The 19,085-nt window shown below is 43.6% G+C and overlaps 2 protein-coding genes across 3 annotated transcripts; one reads left to right on the top strand and one right to left on the bottom strand.

Moving 5' to 3' along the window:
- Nucleotides 1-224: 224 nt before the first annotated feature.
- Nucleotides 225-7,841, bottom strand: LOC306793627 (solute carrier family 23 member 1-like). 2 transcript variants are annotated; one of them, XM_079291318.1, is made up of 12 exons: nucleotides 7,540-7,841; nucleotides 5,994-6,128; nucleotides 5,131-5,288; nucleotides 4,165-4,324; nucleotides 3,759-3,940; nucleotides 3,464-3,584; nucleotides 3,160-3,316; nucleotides 2,794-3,047; nucleotides 2,503-2,667; nucleotides 2,307-2,415; nucleotides 2,074-2,169; nucleotides 225-1,975 (listed from the first exon to the last, which is right to left on the bottom strand). In XM_079291318.1, the coding sequence occupies exons 1-12, from the start codon at nucleotides 7,585-7,587 to the stop codon at nucleotides 1,710-1,712; spliced, it is 1,851 nt and encodes a 616-aa protein (XP_079147444.1). In that variant the 5' UTR covers nucleotides 7,588-7,841; the 3' UTR covers nucleotides 225-1,709. The 2 variants fall into 2 exon arrangements, with proteins under 2 accessions (XP_079147444.1, XP_079147445.1); XM_079291319.1 differs by lacking the exons at nucleotides 4,165-4,324; nucleotides 5,131-5,288.
- A 5,484-nt stretch (nucleotides 7,842-13,325) lies between these two features.
- On the top strand, nucleotides 13,326-19,037 carry chgb (chromogranin B). Its single transcript, XM_079291251.1, has 7 exons — nucleotides 13,326-13,419; nucleotides 13,566-13,612; nucleotides 13,705-13,795; nucleotides 14,204-15,647; nucleotides 15,811-15,907; nucleotides 16,244-16,354; nucleotides 18,908-19,037. The coding sequence occupies exons 1-7, from the start codon at nucleotides 13,374-13,376 to the stop codon at nucleotides 18,986-18,988; spliced, it is 1,917 nt and encodes a 638-aa protein (XP_079147377.1). The 5' UTR covers nucleotides 13,326-13,373; the 3' UTR covers nucleotides 18,989-19,037.
- Nucleotides 19,038-19,085: the final 48 nt, after the last annotated feature.

Raw genomic sequence — 19,085 nt, 5'->3', positions numbered from 1 at the left:
GTGGCGTTACTGAGTCCGATCAGCTCAGTCGTCAATAGTCACGACATTCTCGAGATCGAGATCCAGTTTCACCTCAGTGTGCTGACTCATCCACTGGTTCCGAGAACTGAAGTAACAGATATACCCAGCAAAGGAATATAGACCCGATTCACATGGCTCACTTAAAGATTCAGAGACTTAACCGTTACAATCATGTACCATTTTTATTGTCACACTATGGCAGAGTGAGTGCACAACAGCAGGTTTCCCACAGCATGGCTGGATAGGAACATATCAATATCCCCAGAATGTGTGCACAAACATGTAAACAAGCAACTGGAAAACAGTTATGGATAAATCCTTATTACTGATGTATTTGCATTTAGTTTTACATCGTAAATCAATTTTCGGAGAATGGAAAAATAATAGCAGTTAACAGTGAATCAGCAGGAGTGTGCAGAGTGATCTCTCACATTTGCCTGCAGTTTTATCCCCATCTACTGGTGATGAACACACAATCTCTCCCTCATTTCTTCTGTTTGTCTCTCTTCCCGTTCTGCTGACTCTGTTTACGTCCAAAAGATAAACTTGGCGTTTGAAAGCTTTCAAGTGCTGACAATGAATCTCATAAAGCGCCTGAAAGCTGGGGAGGACTGATGAGATCATGTAGATTTAAAATAAAAGCAATTCCTCAAAGCTGAAGTCTCACAGATGACAATAAAAAATTGGTGCTGGTAGCCTTCTATGATGAAAAGAGAATTGCTGAGTTGTCATTATAATTTCCCATTGAAATTCAGATTACTGGCACAGTGTTAGAAAAGCTCTATCGTGAATCTCTGCACATAACCCCAACACTAACCTACCAAAATGTGTCCCATACGCGTAAGAGACATCCAACGAAAAGGTGAGATTTTCTACAAATGACTTGTGCTCTTGTACCATCCTGAAATAACATTAGAGTGTGCAGCCAACCATTGAGCAGAGGCCCAAATGGACCTCGGGGAAAACCGAAGGCTCCGCAGTTCAGTGCATTACGCAACATCATACCTGCTTGTCAGAGCTGCTGAGGCTGAGGACATGAATACAGAGGGGAAGAGATGAAGGCACGGGGGTCAAAGAGAAAGATTGAGATGTTTTGTTATCGGTGTTTGCTTCCGCTGAAAGAAACACAATAACAGCTCGAGGGTTGCTGATGTGGCTTTTCAAGAAGCTGCCTACATCATTGTGAAGATAGGGGCTGTGTGATAATACATTTATCCACAGGCTAAATTTAATTTATTTTGAAAGAGGAGAACGAAGAACCCATCTCTCTAGTTTTCTGTCTTTGTCTGTGTGTGTGTGTGTGTGTGTGTGTGTGTGACCAGCAGTGGGTTATTGGAAGAATACTGAGTAACAGTGGAACACGGCAACACTTTGATTGTGCCGTAGTTCTCTTTTAATTGGTGTTGACAGAATGTGAGAGCTCCAGTTCACATGCAGATATTTTCATTTCTGAAAAACATGGTTTACACTTTATTAAAAAAATAAACCCACTGCTGGCAGTTTACTTTCACCATCTGATGCACCGTAACAGACAATAACAACAGATACACAGATAAAAAGCAAGTAATGAGCACAATAAGGCAGAATTTAAGGTCAGTGAGAATTTGTATAATCATCTGTATAAGACATATTGAAAAGGACAATAGCGCGCATAAATATCTTGGCTGTTTCCCTTCTATGACACCACCTTATAGAGCAAGTTCATCCGTGACCACTGAGCTTCTGAGCGGTTGCTCACTGCCCCGGCCCTGTGGCGTGTTGTCGTCCTCCGACCTGTCGTTGGATCTGTTACCCTTCCATGGGCAGAAAGGGACGTAGCGAACCCAAGGTTGGGACGAGAGGCGAGAGGTTATGCCAAAGGGGAGGTCATACACCTCTTCAGTTCCCGCTGCGTAGATAGAGTCCTCAAGATCTGCTTTGCCCCAGGCTAGGAGGCCACGCTCACGTTTGGTCCCTAAGACGGTAATATCAGAAAGACTGTTGGACGACACACACACATATAGTTTACACGCAAGCTGTTTGATTCGATAACAATCTTCCACTTAAGCTTACCAGGAATAGTGTTATCCAGGAAGAAGCCCAGAACCCCTCCCACAAACATATTTGTGGTCAATAATATGCGTAATACTTGGTCTACCTCTTTAACACCTGAGTGACACACCAAGGGCAAGAGAGAGACAAGTCCAATACAGTCAAAATACTTTCAGATTGATATGCATCACTTCTAATCCAATTAAAAGACTGACTGCAAGCTGTTCAAAGTAATGACATGTCCTGTTAGATACCTGTTTGTAATACATCCGGATTCTTCATTAGGAAGTTTGGAATGACGAGTGCAGAAAACATGGAAAAACCAAAAACAAATATATTCCTGGTGGAATTCATGTCTGTGGACTGTAAAATGGCAGGTGTCAGCAAAATTCTGAATCGTGGCAAAGCATTTGGAAACAATGTGAGGAAGTGTCATAAGTCATATATTACCTGTAGATTAGAAATTCCTGCTGCAGTTATGACTCCAAACATGATCAGGAACATCCCTCCCATCACAGGGGTGGGGATGGTGGTGAAGATGGCTCCAATTTTACCCAGCACCCCCATCAAAATCATGAAAAGCCCACTCACCAGGATCACCGTCCGGCTACCCACCTGTAGGCACACAAACAAGTCGTTCTAAATAGAAGACCTTTGTTGGTTCTGTTGGTCCAAATCTAAGTCAGCTATGAAGTCATGCAGTACAAGTGAAGGTTGGACTGTGGGTTGGACGTGTCTTACCTTAGTGATCCCCAGGGCAGCCACATTCTCACTGAATGAGGTGGTGCCGTTGCCTGTGCCAAAGGCCCCTGCCAACAAACTACCGAGCCCTTCAACACCAATGCCCCGGCTGATGGCGTGCTTGGGGGGAGGAGGGGCCCCTGACAGCCTGGCACACGCGTGGTAGTCGCCCACAGACTCGGCCATGGAGCATACTATCCCAGCCATCATGCCAAACACACCTGCCAGGCTCACAGCTGGCATGCCCCACTGACCTGTTCAATAACCACAAAGTAGTGGTTATTGAATGGCCTATAAATACATCTAAATACTTTCTCTTACCTCCCTGACACATGAGGTATGTTGATGGTGTTCCTGTGGACCTACCGGGATACGGTAATGTGAACCAGGAAGCCTGGTTCAGCACATCTCCCTTCACATCGGTGCGTGCCAGGTGGCCATACTGGGCTGGATCAGATGGTAGGACGTCAGAGATGGTGAGGAGGTAGCAGACAAACCATGACACCCCAATGCCCAGCAGAATCTAATAAGATATCTTATATTAGTATCAGTATTTACAACAAAAAATGGTTTAAAATATATATTGTACAATAAAGTAGAGTATTATAGTCAAAACAGGATGTATCTCACAGTATCTGAGTGTATTGTGAAGACTTTCCAGAGAACCTACAGGCATTATCTGGAAGACGTATAACTTTGAGGTGTGCAGTTTCTTGGCTCTGCTGTATGCAGGAACAGGGATCGGTATGCGCCGGAGGTACTGGGAGAACAGGATGATCAGCATCGTGGTCCTGTGTGTATGAGGAGAGTCGTCATTAGCACGATGAGGCTAAATTAGAGACTGATATCAGGAAACAGGCAAGTGATGGCACCATGAAGGAAAATACTGCCTGTTCACAGAGTGAAAACATTTCCCTTCTATGGGGGCAGAGAGACGTTTACTGATGCAGCGAGCGCTCACGTACAGAGCAGAGATGCCCCAGTGGCTGCCGACCTTGGCTCCGACTGAATCGTACAGCGACAGGCCTATGAGAGAGACTGTGGGGGCAATGGTTAAGGGGCCGACGAAGCGCATGAGGAAGCCGATGAGGCCCGAGAAACCGATCAGGATCTGGAGCAGAGAGGCCACCATGATGGAGCCCTGCAGCTGTGGACAGTGACACAGTAATCGAGATCATTAGCATCAATGTCACCACTCTCTCTCTCTCTCTCTCTCTCTCTCTCTCTTTGTAGAGTGACAGACTATAATTCCGACATGAAAGGTTACTTTCCGGAGAGGAAACTACAAAAGCTTGCTGAATTAATCATAAGTGCTGTTTCACGTCAAGCTTTGATCAGCTCTGTGAATGCACGGTGTTTGTGCCGGCTCACTGTTCTTATGCGGGTCTGCCACACTTCTATGAAGAGAGGTGAGGAGGTGTTGACCAGACTCGCGTTCTGGGTCCAAGCTGGGCACTTCCACTCTGGCATGGACAACATGGCCATGGAAGGGGTCAACAAAGCAAAGGTGCCCCCCTGTAGGATGGGAAGCCTACAAGTGTGACATGAACAGAAACGATTCTCTGTCAGAGAAAATCATTTCACGTCTACGAATCTATAAGACTACAAAACAGTTCAGTATGCAACTGGTTAGCTTGCGTTCAATGGACGTTTTTCTTTTCCTTTCATTTTGGTGTTGAATCTATTTTTGCCACTAAAGTTTGCTAACATATAACAAATAATAACAAATAACATGCACAATAATGAGTTATTCTACAAGGTATTAAGTGCTAACACATGCACGCTCACATGCTCCCAACATGCTGATGTTTGGAGCTGATGGGAATGTCATCGGTTTTGCAGAACTGAACAGCACAGTTACATCATTTCAACACCATCAATAACAATCTGACATGGTCCAAAAGCACCAAAGCGGCTGTATTCCTTGAGGAAACTTCCTGTGACAAGTTGGCATGAACAGAGGAGCAATAGAAAGCATTCTGCTTGGAAATATTACAAACTGGCATGGGATGTACACGGGCCAGCAGGCAGCATACAACAGGAGGTCTACCAGCGATTATTGTTTGCCAAAAACAGTGAATTGCTGCTGCTTAAATATGGTTTCATAAGAGCAGTGCGACTGAACCATCAAGTAAATGTGGCAAAAAATCTAAACAGCTGTGAGCTCAGTTTGTCAGACTTTTGTGAACATAAATACACCAATACGTGGAACTTTAAAAGTATAAGCACAAGTAAAAAGTTAAACTTTTCAAGGTTCTCAAGTTGGTCTCAACTAGCTTGCCAATCGTCCTGTACAGTGTGGTGAGCGGTGGAATGAACTGGCGCCATCATTCTGACCTGACACCGAAGGTGACCTGCAGCAGGGTGATCAGGCCACTGGAGAAGAAAATTGTGTTAATGAGCTGACTCTGGGTCAGGCTGTCGTGCTGCAGGCACAGCCCCTCCGAGAGAATGAGGGGGATGGAGGTCATGGCACCGAATGATGTCAGGTAATGCTGCACAGCAGAGGAACAGTAATGAGAATGACGAATTGACGATATTGATGACACGCCTAAAAACACCGAACACATTAAGAATGCTGGTCTATACCACGTACAGCATGTCACTTCTCTCTCTGGGTTGATACAAACAATGAACAACATGCATTTAGTGTAATTGACAGCTACAGTATGCAGTTAAAGGGACACGCAAAAACAGACCAGTCACAGCGGTACACCTGCTTTCACAACTATGCCACCGTGAATCACATGTCATTTATCAGTGTTAAAGTCGAATAACATCACCATTTCTTTTAAGCGGCCACAAACATGATGGAAGTCACAAAAAAGTAATGCTAAGTTCGTCTTGATTACAGCACTTCAACAGAATACACTTGCATTTGAACGACCAGTACACACACTGCTGAGTACATCGCTGCTACGCGGGCAGACCGCTTGACGAGTTTAATTTAGTTTGTTTGAAATTTCTTATACAACAACTTTGGGTCAATTGCCTGCATACATCGCATTGTTTTTGAGTTTGAATTAAGTGTGTTTTAGGACGCCTTTGTAGCCCATTAGTGTCAGTGAGTACTAACTCTACAGAGGACACCTTTCTAGTTACCCAATTCATTTTATAATTTGGGTTCAACGGCAACAACAACAACGACGAATAAACTGACAACAATTTCAAGGGAGATTTGAGCTCCTTTTCACACTCACCTGAATGGCCAGAAAGATGCAAAGGTACCACGGGGGAACGTCAGTCACACAATAGGTTGGTTTATTTCCATCTTCCTCTGTTTGACAGCTGATCCCACGTGACTCCTTTCCTCTTTGTTCATCATTGACATCCATCTGCACCACCATGTAAAAAAAGTAAAAACATTCCAGATTATGTAGTGAAGCAGACGGACACATCAGGGAGATAGACAAATGTGTAACGCTACAAGATAATTCATTAGAATAAATAATGCAATTACTGTTGCATGCAGTATGCATTCAATTGGAACACACTACTGAGCTTATTAAAGAATGTGTATTGTGCGTCGCAAAGTGAAATTTGTGCTTACACTTCAATTGTAGCGTCATTGAAGTCACAGAGCTGTCCACCACTGTCTATCATGAACTTGTCGTCACTATCAAATATCATTGTGGAATATTTATGGTGGCCCAGTGTCCAGTGTTTGCATTTTGTAATATTTCACCGGATAAAGTATGCAATTCGCATACTTGATATTATACTAAGTTTTCGGAAAAACTAAAAAATGTCCTTAACTGTTTTAGCATACTAAATAGGAGTTAGTACGGAATTGGGGACGCAACCTATAGCTCTATTTTCTGGCTCACTATATAGTATGGGAGGCTAGGTATTGGAACGCACAGCCAATTTAACCGTGCAGATTGTGACGTGAACTGGATGAACTGGATATGTCTGCATGCACAGACTTGCAAAACGCAGTTGGCAAATAAAATGTATAAGTCTACAAAACAAAGCCAACAGAGGCCTTCAAGTTTACACAAATACCGGTTTTATAATTTCAAAGTGTACAACACTACGGTTTCCAATCCTGTTTAAGTAAACCTATTGGAATGATATCATATTCCATACTCCAGTTGGTGTGTAGAAGGAGTTTCTGGACGAAGACTGTCGAGAAGTTAATTTAATTTAAGACACCAACTGCATACTTATTTGCACAAAACTTTCACAAAACTTCCATCACACTCCCGTTACAACTTCATCAGTCAAGCGACCCAACTTAACTCACGCCTTGCCTTTCACTTCCTCTTAAACCAGCGACCCGAACATCGTTAACCAATGAATGACGAGTATTACTCTTATTCTGCAATCCTACGTCCCACTCAAACTCTTCAAAATAAAAGAGAATAAAGATACAGCCTACATATGTACCTTTACAAACACAATTATTACACTGTACCTTTTCAATCTTTCATGAATCCTTAAATCTTAATTATTTCTATGGAATAGCTTTTTAACCATTAACCAACACCTAATGTGTGTTTTTCTAAACTCAGTCACATAAATCAATCATCTTGAAATCATTATTATTACAATGTATAGTATTTTTTTAACCTGGTTATAGAGCTTCATGAATTTGAATAACATACTGAAACTAAAATAGCATCGTGTGCAGCGTGGGCACTGGGCAACAGAACTCAGTGAAGTTCAAGCCTCGCTATTAAACAAGATGCAAAATTAAAGCAGTATTTTTCTGTTTCAAAAGAATGAACAAGTTATTGTACTTACATCAAATACAAGACTGTTGGGTCCATTACTTCCATTCCCTGAAGCCATTGCAAATTCAAGTTTTTGGCTTCTTGAGGTGGAGTTCTTCCAAAAAAGAGGTGAATCGTAAAATATAGACAAACGCAGAGAAACAGCCAGAGAGACGAAATACAGTTCAACACATTTAATGTGTGTTTGTCTGAGGACAAAGGTCAGCTCTCTTATCAGTTACATATTATACGGGCATACGGTGCAAGGTCAAGCAAAAAAAGCAAAAATAAGAGAACTCTGTCAGTTGATCTTTTGATCCAGGTCAAACTGACATTATCTACCACAAAGTACTGAGGAACTGATTGAATTAAGGCATGGAAGGCAGCAACGCGGCATACTCCCCCTTCTATAATAATGCTAATATGTGCAGTCGGGCTCGGCACTCTAACCTTCAAGCCTTTTTACTTCCTTCACCCCGTTAATATTAGTCCGCGAGCAGCTGACTGCCGTCCTCTTCCGCAACGGGCGTAGTGCGGTTCCTGCTCCGCTGCTTCTCCGAACCCCGTCTGAGGTCGTCCTTCGTCACAATGAACATGTTTCTTGACTAAACTCCTTCTGCACTTGTTTGCGACTCAAAGCAAGCAAGTGCCAGCACCAATCCACTCAAATTTGAGGTAAAAAAAAAACAAAACTCAACTTTGTTCCCAAACTGCCACTGATCTTTAGAGCGGCTCATCCTTCAATCAGAGGATTGGCGGGTCACCATTCAGCTGCTTCCAAATGTACGATTCATGAGAAAAGAAAATCCAAATTACAAAATAATCATGAACAAAAACAAAACAAAGGAGCAAAAAACAAAAAAAAGGCAACAATACGTTTAACTGATGCACTCAAACCATGATCTTTTCTGGTATAAAATGTTTGGTTCAGAAATGTCGATAATCAGCGTATTTGGGGTTTTCAGAAACATTTTTCTGGCGTAAGGGTTGATGTAAATCCTGGACAAACCAGAAGGCCTCATTGAATGTCACTTAGGAGTTGCCCTTAAGGCTCGGTCTAAGGTCAGTCTAAACTACTACGTGAAGATATCTAATTTTGAACCAGAGGAAGAATTTAAACAGAGTAATCCACTTTCTCTCGCTGCGCTGTCACGATCGTGACTCCATAGCACTTGATGCTATCAGCCATGTGAACAGGGTTTAACATCAGTGTCACTTTAACCAATAGACTGAATGTCACAGCAGGGAAGACGCTTCAAGGCAGCATCAATCATCTTTAATATGTCAATGTGAGACGTTTGACCATTAAGATGTTACTTCACTCTGTATATTGAATGCTAGGGAGCCGCGATAGAACTATAAGTCATTTACAGACAATGCATGTAAATTGTGTGCATGTTTTATTGAAAAAAACGACATCCCTGACAGTATTGTGAGGTTTTTACAACCTCACCAGTCAGCCTTATTTTATAAAGTTGGTCCTGTAGGTATTTTGTTCAGTGTTTTCTCAAGTACTTAATCCCTAATTGCAGTCCTAATTATGCAATAAAAGATATTCCCCGGGGTGTAAACAGAGGCCAAATAAACGAAGACCAATGAAACGATTAACAGTAGATTGCAGTCCTCCAGAACGCCGTGTCTTGGGTGTTTTTCCTCGGCGGCAATTAGTGGGGGAAAAAAAATCAATGAGATGAAAAACCTGCACAAATATGAGATTTAAGGGAGCTCTTAAAACTGTCTCAAACTCGAGGAGACACAAGCCAGAAAGTTGCCTTAAAAACATAAAAATGTGTTTTTTTATTTGTTGGAAAACTCACTAATATGGTTTGATTTAAAAAAAAAAAAAAAAAAAGCACAGTCGTTTCTGCCATTGTTTACTGTTCCTATGAAGAACAAACAGACGTCCTCTCTCTGGTGAGCAATCATTTTACTGAAAGGAAACAATTTGACTGAAACCCAATGTGCATTCATAAAAATAAACAAAAACATAAATGATGTCAGGAGGACTCTGGTCTGCAGTTCCTCAAGTAATTCCTCCCACACACACACACACACACACACACACACACACACACACACGGACACCACAAGTCCTCACTTCAAAAAACACTTTCATTTTCGACGGTTCGCTTCAGGTTGTTTCCAGGATATTTAATTATGGAGTTGGATCCTATTCTGATTTACAACAGAAAGAGATGTGAGAAGGAGATCTGATAATTAAGGATTGTACATTATAATTAGCCATCACCCGCTTGTCTGGTAATGAGGATCATTCAAATCCTGTATTACGCAATCAACCAGAGCTGAATCCTCTTTATGGGCCATTTTAATCTTGTGCAGGCCTTTTGGGTCCTATTGAGAGAGCACCCTGCTGCTGCAATAGTGATGCTAATAGCATTACAGCGTCCACAGTATAAGCCCTCCATCATCCTGTTTGATGAATGCAAAAACAACCAAGCAGCTTTACAATGACACCTGCACGGATGATTTAGAACCACACGACCCATTCGTTGCTGCCTGTTTTCCTCACTTGTCCAACACTGGTTCACCTACAGTGAAGGGTACCGATTCTGCAATGTTTGGTAGGCTATCTAACAACAGATGGATGGGCGGAGTTGGAATATTAACGGGGCAAAGCAGGCAACTGCTGCAGGACCTCAGAACTCCAGGCTCATTATGTGCAAACTGTTTTTTGATAGTTTCATTGGAAATGTTTTGGAACACAAGATAAGATATACTTTATTGTCCCCCATGGGAAATTTGGCTTTGGCTCCAAGCCGCTGCACTAAAGAAAATCGACCGGCATGATATCGATTTTAAGGTCTGTCCTTCTTTATTACTTATGGCGCCTTCTCATTCCTAAAAAAGTTAACTTTGTTTTTGTACAAATGTGATTTCATGATTTTCAAGCCATTGTGTTCATATTTTTTGATAAGTGTGCTATCAGACTGTTATGTCAGATAGCTATTTCAGCAATTATCAAGATGTTAGGGATGAATGGACTTCTGCGAACTTTGCTTCAGATCTTACATCAGAGAGTTATATAGAGACCAATTATAAGTGGCTCCACAAAAGAAAATGAAAACGTCCCCCCTTGTTCAACAGAATGTCAGACAATAATGATTCTTAAACCAGCCAGACAAAAGGTGAGTGCATCTGGCCACACACAGACTCCCCTGTTGTTCTTGGACTGTCAATCAAAGTCCCTCAGTAGTTTCGAGCCAAACCTAAAAATGACCCCCGCCAAAGATCAAAGCCGAGGCGAGGTTTTCATGAGCCACTCGCCTTTTGTTCTTGCATGTAAATAGTCGTGATAGGGGTGGTGTTGCTGCAGACAGGGACCAATCTGAGTCGTGCACACGGAGCCTGTCTGAACACATCGAGCGCTCCCGCCCCTCGCTGCCTGTAAGCTCCTATATCTTCATGGCTCGCTGAAATATTAATCAGGCCAGGAGCAATAGCAGTAAGGCCACAAAAATAAAAAAACACACTCACACGCGAGTGCACGCGCGTTCTCGAACACACACACACACACACACACACACACACACACACACACACACACACACACATTGTTCAGAGCATTGGGCTTGTATAATTTAGTACCTCAGCGCTTTTGATATCTAGTGGCTGAATGGCTCTCTGAATGAGTCTCAGTCACAGACATCACTTCCTCCCCAGGGGACAGCAGAGTAAAACTGCAGAGCGCTCTCTTACCCTGCTGCTGATGCTCAATGTGCAATTGAAAATCTATCATTCACACAATAGACAGTGGTTCACTGGCTGCTTCAGGATTAGCTATTAGCGTATTGCTTGGATGTACAATATATTGTTTTATGACCTGACCAGTAATTATTTCAGCTTCCACAATGGCGCATGTCTGCAGTGACAAAGATAGATGTCAGTGAGCAGTCATGTAGGCACGAGAGCAGATTTATGAGCACGATATTCTCATTTTGCTCGCAGCTGTTACACTTTCTGGGCTGCTGGTTTCCAAGACATGATTGAACATGAATTGACTTTGCCATACACAAAGGTCAGTGCTTGTTGTGTAAACACCCCAAGTTAACATTTTCATCATCGTGCATTTCTAAGCATCCACAGAGGCCCATATATACACTCTTATATCCATTCTCTTCTTATGAAGAAAGTGTTTTTCAAGGGCCCTTTTTGGAAGAAAGAGTTCTTCAAGGCTTGTTGAAAGCATGGGTGTTAAAAGGGAACCGGCAACCGAAAACTGCGATTGTCAACCATGATTGTTGTGGGTTGTGCTGCACCGCATCAGCCTCAGGGCCTAAGGGTTCTAGATGAAACCCTTGGGATATAAAATAAATATCAGTAGAACCCCCTGGGTTTCAGGATAAGTCGAAGAACCCTGTATGGTTCTAGTTCTTTGGTTCTTAGAGTGTATGAGACTCTGAGTCATTTTAAATTTATGGTAGCCCAGTCTGAAACGGGTCACTTTTTGACTTGTTGTTCTTGTGTCAGAATGAAAGAACACATGCACTGAGGAAGAACAAATTGCTGAACGATGAAATGAGAACAAAAACAGTGCCAAAAAGAAGATGCCAGCAGTTGTCAGTTTGAATGTTCTGAGCCGCTCTGAGCTGAGCGTACTAAGTTTGCGCTCCGTCGCTGCACATGTCAGCTCATCCCAATCCAGGGTTCTCAACATGGAGATTAAGATACTGTTCATGCGTTGCCTACTTTCATGGAAAGTTGGGAATTAAACACAGTTTGAGATCAGGATCAGATTAGCATCCTTACAAATAAACACACACACACACACACACACACACACACATCCTTGCACTTGTCAATGCAATTACATTGTTATTATTTCCCTACAGCTGTGTTCTTCTTTAAACCAGTCACATAATACTTATTCAATTAATAACTTGGACAAAAACAGTACAAAGATGTACACGCTCCTCTCCACGTCACTCGCGTGTTAACTACAACAACCAGGCTATCGATCCAGGTCTCCATTAACGAGTTTTCCTCTACTGGTGCTGAAGCTCACACGGTCTTATGGGAAACTGGACGGGATGTGCTGAAGGCGGAATGAACTATTGAGGAGCATGGGGCTAAATTATGACTGGTCAGAGTCCATGACTGTACATATATACGTAACTGTTTTCTAAATATATGGCACATTATATTCAATCATTTAGGTAAACATGAAATGTCGGGCAACATTGCAGCTGATAATACAGGGGTATTACATAAGACCAGAGACTGGGGTAAGCCCCGTCGGAAGAACAAACCCATCTTATTTTGAGTGAATAAACCACAGGGCACAATATCATGAATATGTCTGACTTAACATTCAAATATAGTGTCTTTCTGCAGAAGAACAGCAGCACCAGCAGCATAAACATACTGTAGCTGAATCAACTTCTGTCTTCTTTACAAAGGAGAGTTTCAGGGCTTCAGGATCTGGATGCTGTGTGCACCCCCCCCCCCCCCCCCCTACCTGCCTGTCCTCAGGCATGTCACGGCATTAAACACAAACACGCATGAACCTCAATCCACTTTCTCCAAAAATCTGTTCAAATTATCACCTGAATGAACAGTGACACTAATCGCTAATTCGGTTTCGCAAAATGTCAACATTGTGCGTGCATCAAATTTCACTCAGACCAGTCTCTTCGCAGGTCTAATGAGTCATGACATTACCACAGCCGAAAGCCCTCCTCCCACGCCCCTCCAGCCCACTCCTCTCTTTATTAGAGCAGCTCCTCTGCTCCAGTCTTCAGAGCAGCAGGCGCCCAGTCAGCGCAGCTTCCTCCCGCCGCTTTCGGAGGGACTGGAGTTGCTGCTTTTTTCCTCACATTTTCTTGGATACACCTTCATCTCGCCAAGATGAGACTTATTTTTGTTGTTGTTGCGGTGGCGTCTTTGCTGACAGGTAAGTGATGGAGTGATGGTTTTCTCCTTGCAGAGTGCTGTAAGTTAGTGAGCACAGTTCAGGACCATGGACAGAGACACTGACTGCTCTTTCACTTTAATACATGCAATCCTTTGACCATGCTTTATTTATTTTTTCTAATGCAGAAAATCTAGCGCTGCCAGTGGGAAAAGAAGGGCAGAGAGAAGATGTGGTATGCTTTTTAAATGCAATTATTACGTTTTAAAACAGCAGCTTTGCAGAAATGAAAGCAGCTAGGTATTGAGTTTATTTCGTGTGCTGCAGGTAACACGCTGTCTGGTTGAAGTCCTGTCCAAAGCGCTCTCCAAACCGGACTCCCAGCTGGACCAGGAATGCAAAGACATTCTCCAAGCAGGTTCGTAGCACAAGCAGATTCTTCACTGTGCATGGAGATAGTAAACAGGCATATTTAAAGCATGAATGCACTCTTTTAACTGTCAGGTCGATGAGACATTGAGGAGATTCAAACACGTAAAATAAAAAACTGGAACAAGTAGGCTATTTTTTTTTCACCAGCCGGTGACAAAACAGAGCTATTAATATTGCTTACAGCTTTCATGCCGCTTATCCACTTAAAAAAAAACGGACATTTAAAAATATTCGGGAGACGCTTTCCTCCAACACAATTAATTGAACCTAAATATCAAACAAGTGATTGATCAAATCATCACATACAAGATGGGATTTGACCTAAAGGCTGAAGTCTTAGAACTACATTAAGTTGTTTATATCTCCTCTGATTTTTTCTTTTGTTCTGTCATAGCGGTTAAACATGCCCCGCTGGACAAGAAGAGCATTGAGGGGGTAGCAACTCATGGAGAGGTGGCCAACGGTCATCTTGAGGTGCCCGAGGCAAAGGGAGCAGATGTGAAAGACATCGAGGCTCTCCTGAAATCCATTGAGGATAAAAGAGAAATCCCAGAAGACGAGCGCAGCCAAGAATCCTGGAGTCTGGGTGACGAGAAGGAGAAGAGACACGAGAACGGGGAGGAAGAGGAGCGGGAGAAGAGGAGCAGCTGGAGGACTGGAAGATACCACCAAAAGAAGCACAAACGGGGAGAAGAAGAGGAAGACTACGAGCGCAGTCAGGAGAGCTGGGGGCAAGAGGAAAAGAGATCAGAAGAACGAGGAGGAGGCGAAGAGAAAGATAAGAGGACCTGGAGGCCTGCAAGATACCGCCAGAGAAAACACAAACGAGATGAGGAATCTTTAGGGGACGAGAGGGAGGAGCCAGAGGAAGAGCGTAGCCAAGAGTACTGGGACGTGGGCAAAAGGCAAGTGGACGAGGACGAGGAGGAGAGACACAAGCGCATATGGAAGCCCACACATCGCTACCACCACAAGAAAAAGTTCCACAAGCGCGGCGACGAACCGTCAGAGGAGCAGGAAGATGGTGAACGCAGCCAGGAATCTTGGGGTCTTGACAAGAGGGACTGGAAGGCCGGACGGTACCACCAAAGGAGACCCAAACGTGATGAAGAGCTCTCAGAAGAAGCACGAGAAGAGCCCGACGAAGAACGCAGCCAGGAATCGTGGGGTCTTGACAAGAGGGACTGGAGGGCCGGACGGTACCACCAGAGGAGACACAAACGTGACGAAGAGCTCTCAGAAGAAGCACGAGAAGAGCCCGACGAAGAACGCAGCCAGGAATCGTGGGGTCTTGACAAGAGGGACTGGAGGGCCGGAAGGTACCACCAGAGGAGACCCAAACGTGACGAAGAGCTCTCAGAAGAAGCACGAGAAGAGTCCGACGAAGAACGCAGCCAGGAATCGTGGGGTCTTGACAAGAGGGACTGGAGGGCCGGAAGGTACCACCAGAGGAGACCCAAACGTGACGAAGAGCTCTCAGAAGAAGCACGAGAAGAGCCCGACGAAGAACGCAGCCAGGAGTACTGGGATTTCAATACTGGATGGGAAAAGAGAGACAGGAGGGCGGTCAGGCCCCACCAGAGGAGACACAAACGTGATGAAGAGCTCACAGAGGAGGAGAGGGAAGCGCTGGATGGGGAACGCAGCCAGGAGGACTGGGGCGTGGACAAACGACATGGAAAAGAAGAGGCGGGAATAGAAAAGCGCATCTGGAAACCAACACATCGATACCACCATAAGAAGAAATTTCACAAGCGTGGCGGCGGCGGCTCATCAGAAGATGACGAAGAACTGAGGGATGATTCAGAGGAAGATGAGGACAAGGACGAAGCAGTGAGGTACTTTCATCTTTCGTCATATCGAACAACTTTTACTTCAGTAATAGTCGTCTCCAGTCAGTTGGGATCAAAACAACATTCAGCACAAGACATGAACAAACCCCTTTAGCAGCGTTCATGTGCTGCATTAAAAAAACAAACTGTTATCGGGGCTGTTTTTCAGGTATCTGGCCGAGAAGCGTAATCCCTGGATTTATAGAGGTTTCTACCATCCTGCCTGGTACAAAAGGGATTCAGATGAGCACGCAACCTCAAACAAGGTCGGCATTATGTGTTTGATTTCATGTTTTGGCTACATATATGAAGGAATGATTTGTTGCAAATTGCTTAAGATCACAGACAATAAACATAAAGATTGATTATGTCAAATATAGATTTCACAAATATGTCTTTGGGTAATATTGTGCATTTTCTTAGCATTTTAAACATGTGTGTGTGTAATATTATTTAGTATCCAACATCCATTCATTTTCTTAATAGTACACTTCTTTCTTCATCCCTCAGATACCAGTAAACGTTTGAGTGGCAGATCTTTATTTTGGCCTACATTGTACAGTTTATGAGACATAATCCGATTCTGCCTTGAATGTGTTCAGATGGATGAAGTGACCAAGTTGCTGAGCTATAAGGTGAACCAGCTGGCCCACCACGCCAATCAAGAGGAGCCAAAGAGGAGCACGCACCAGAGAGCACTAACCCAGCAGGAGGTAAAAAAAAATGCATTCAAAAAAAGGACCTTTATGACTGATGTGATCTCATCGCGTTCAGTGGCGCACATCAGACGCGCGTTCCAGTGAATAACCACTACTCCTCGTGATCTTACCTCTTTGTATTGGGAGTAGACGACAAAAGGCCTGGAGGGGGAGAGGAACTTGATCAGGCCCATGAGGACACAAACCTTTTATCCCTGGAAACCTGTAAAACACACAACGCATCATAAAGCATCGTCATAGCGCTGAACACTCAAACAGAGTGAGCTACATCCTGGTGTTGTACTACAACATGCCATTCTACTGCAGCAAAGGCTTCCAGTGACATGCTCATCAGATTTTGATGTTATTCTTTGTTAACATTTATGTAACAAATACATTTGAATAAGAACTAGAGATGCACCGATACTGATATCGGTTATCGCTGACAATGGGCCAATTGGATACCATTATATATGTAAATAACAATCCAGTACATTGATATCTATGTATAGTGTGTAAACAACAGTGTTATGGCACCATGACAGAAGAAATGTCTGACCATCATTCCCCCAAAATGACATTCAAATCGATTTTAAAGGCTTTAAAGTGTCGTATCGGTGATTTTAGTGCGTTACACTAACTACTCTCTGCACAACATTCGGTCTCTCGCTCCCTCAGTGACTCTCTTGGTCAAATCCGGGGAGACGTCCACGTCGGGCGCATTATTCATGCTTTAATTAGCTGCAGCGGTGTATTCTACCAATCGACCGACTGATCTGGGACTCCTGAGCCTCTTCCGGATTCACCAGGGGCATTAGCGGAACATAAACATCAAACATTGAACTCATCAATATTTATACAACCCCGGCTGGGTTTAGCTGCGGGTTCTTTATTGTCTGGGTTAAGGAGTTCACTCTGTGGGATCACGATCTCTCAGGTATAAGTCGTTCCGTCTCGGTCAGAGCGACCTTTCCTGGTCCTGTAATGGGAAACAGATCTAGAAATAGCCAATATGCACCAAGCAGCTGCATTGCTTTGTATTTTCAGAGCACCTGGCAACCAACCAACCAACCAACCAACCTTTTCAGCTATGGAGCCAGACACGCACACACCTGTATCGTTTCTCTGTAAATGAAATATTGATTCATATTTAGCCTTGACAGTGAAACATTATGTCGTAGTATTGAACCTTACAGACAAGATGAATGATGAAAACTGTTGCGGTTTTACCCATGCGGACTCCTGCCTCGATGCAGGATGCAAGCCTGTCGAGCCACTAAAAGTCAAACAGCTGACAGGCGACGCCGGTGTGTACTGTGTACATAAGCATTACCAGTGTGTGTGTGTGTGTATTGTTGACAGCAGTCTGTTTGCTCGGCCCTCCGGGTGGACGTGTGTGTGTGTGTGTGCATGTGTAAGGGCACGTATACAGATACTGCAGCCTGACGGCAGCCCCTCCAGTCTGTTCAAACGCTGCACAGTGTTCTGTAAGCCGCCTAAGAACAACAGAGAGCACCGGGGGCTTCTCTTCAGAGGCTAACGCGGTTACACAAGCCCCCGAGAGCTGTTTCACAAAATGCCGGGGAAAAAATGCAAAAGCGTTTCCATCAACCTGTTTGGAGCGTATAAACTCTGCGACGGCGTAGTTTGGTCAGAAGTTGTCACTATGAGCTGCACATGGCTGTAATCTGCCAGAAAGTGAAGTAGAGTAGAAGTTAAAACACAGATCGCCTTCACCATCCAACCGTCTAGGACAGGGAAAAGGAGAGAGGTTTCAGGAATCTGTTTCAAGTTACATGTTCAGTAGCATGTTTCATGTTGTCCGGAGATGTGTCAGCAGGAGGTAAAAAAAGGACCTTTATGACTGATGTGAGGATGCATTTACTGTCACGTTGTTAAACCTCTAACTACACCAGGGGACTGTGGTGAAAACACATGATCATGCTGTTATTCACTGGTACTGATGAACAATACTAGAAATATATGCAAATCTTAAAAACTAGTTTAACACCGCTACATATTCCCAAATACAAGAAGGAGAAATATAACCAGTATACTCACGGGCAGTGACTCGTTCCTCACCTCTGGAATATTTAGCAGAGTTTTTATTGCCTCGTTCAAATCGCTTCCTTCGCGGCACCTCTCCGACACTTGCCCCCTTCTCTATTTGCATTTTCCACATCGGCTTTTATGGCTGCTGCAGTAATCACACTAAGAAACTCGTTATTATGGCCTCCCAGAGCAATCAAAGTCATAATAAGCCCATTAAAAAGAGATGGACGGCCTTTTAGATCTCCCCAGCTTGTCACATACTCTGGAGCAGCAAAACAAATCAGGGAGGTGAAGTGACAGCAGTTTTAAGCACCACAGCTCGAGGGATAATAAGGAAACGTTTATTAACCTAAATGACCAATTTATGCAGATTTCTGAGGAGTCGTCAGTAAACAAGCAGCATTTATGATACGTCCGTCCTTATTTCTATTCCATATAAACGGTAAAGACAATCAGATGTCACAGTATAAAGTGATGGTGTTTAGTTGCTGATGTATTGCTGCTCGTGTTTTCCAGGAGAAAGAGCTGGGAAACCTCGCAGCGATGGACACGGAGCTGCAGAAAATCGCTGCCAAGCTGCATGACAACGGTGCATAAGCCGCGATGGAGAGCACTTCAAGACACGACCAGTGGATAAAAGCTGCCGTCCTACTGTACGTCAGCTCATTTAATATGTGATGAAAAAAAAGACAAC

This window comes from Melanostigma gelatinosum, assembly GCF_949748355.1.
Source record: "Melanostigma gelatinosum genome assembly, chromosome: 19".
Lineage (NCBI taxonomy): Eukaryota > Metazoa > Chordata > Actinopteri > Perciformes > Zoarcidae > Melanostigma > Melanostigma gelatinosum.
Note: the sequence above shows the minus strand (reverse complement) of the source record. Positions and strands in the feature narration are given on the sequence as shown.

Bases quoted from the DNA above. Each gene is read 5' to 3' on its own strand.
- LOC306793627 (XM_079291318.1), bottom strand. From the start codon at position 7,587: ATGGCTTCAGGGAATGGAAGTAATGGACCCAACAGTCTTGTATTTGAT. The intron at 6,129-7,539 runs GTAAGTACAATA...ATGGTGGTGCAG, and splicing joins CCAACAGTCTTGTATTTGAT to ATGGATGTCAATGATGAACA. The intron at 5,289-5,993 runs GTGAGTGTGAAA...TCTGCTGTGCAG, and splicing joins GCATCTTTCTGGCCATTCAG to CATTACCTGACATCATTCGG.
- chgb (XM_079291251.1), top strand. From the start codon at position 13,374: ATGAGACTTATTTTTGTTGTTGTTGCGGTGGCGTCTTTGCTGACAG. The intron at 13,420-13,565 runs GTAAGTGATGGA...TTTCTAATGCAG, and splicing joins GGTGGCGTCTTTGCTGACAG to AAAATCTAGCGCTGCCAGTG. The intron at 16,355-18,907 runs GTAAAAAAAAAT...CGTGTTTTCCAG, and splicing joins GAGCACTAACCCAGCAGGAG to GAGAAAGAGCTGGGAAACCT.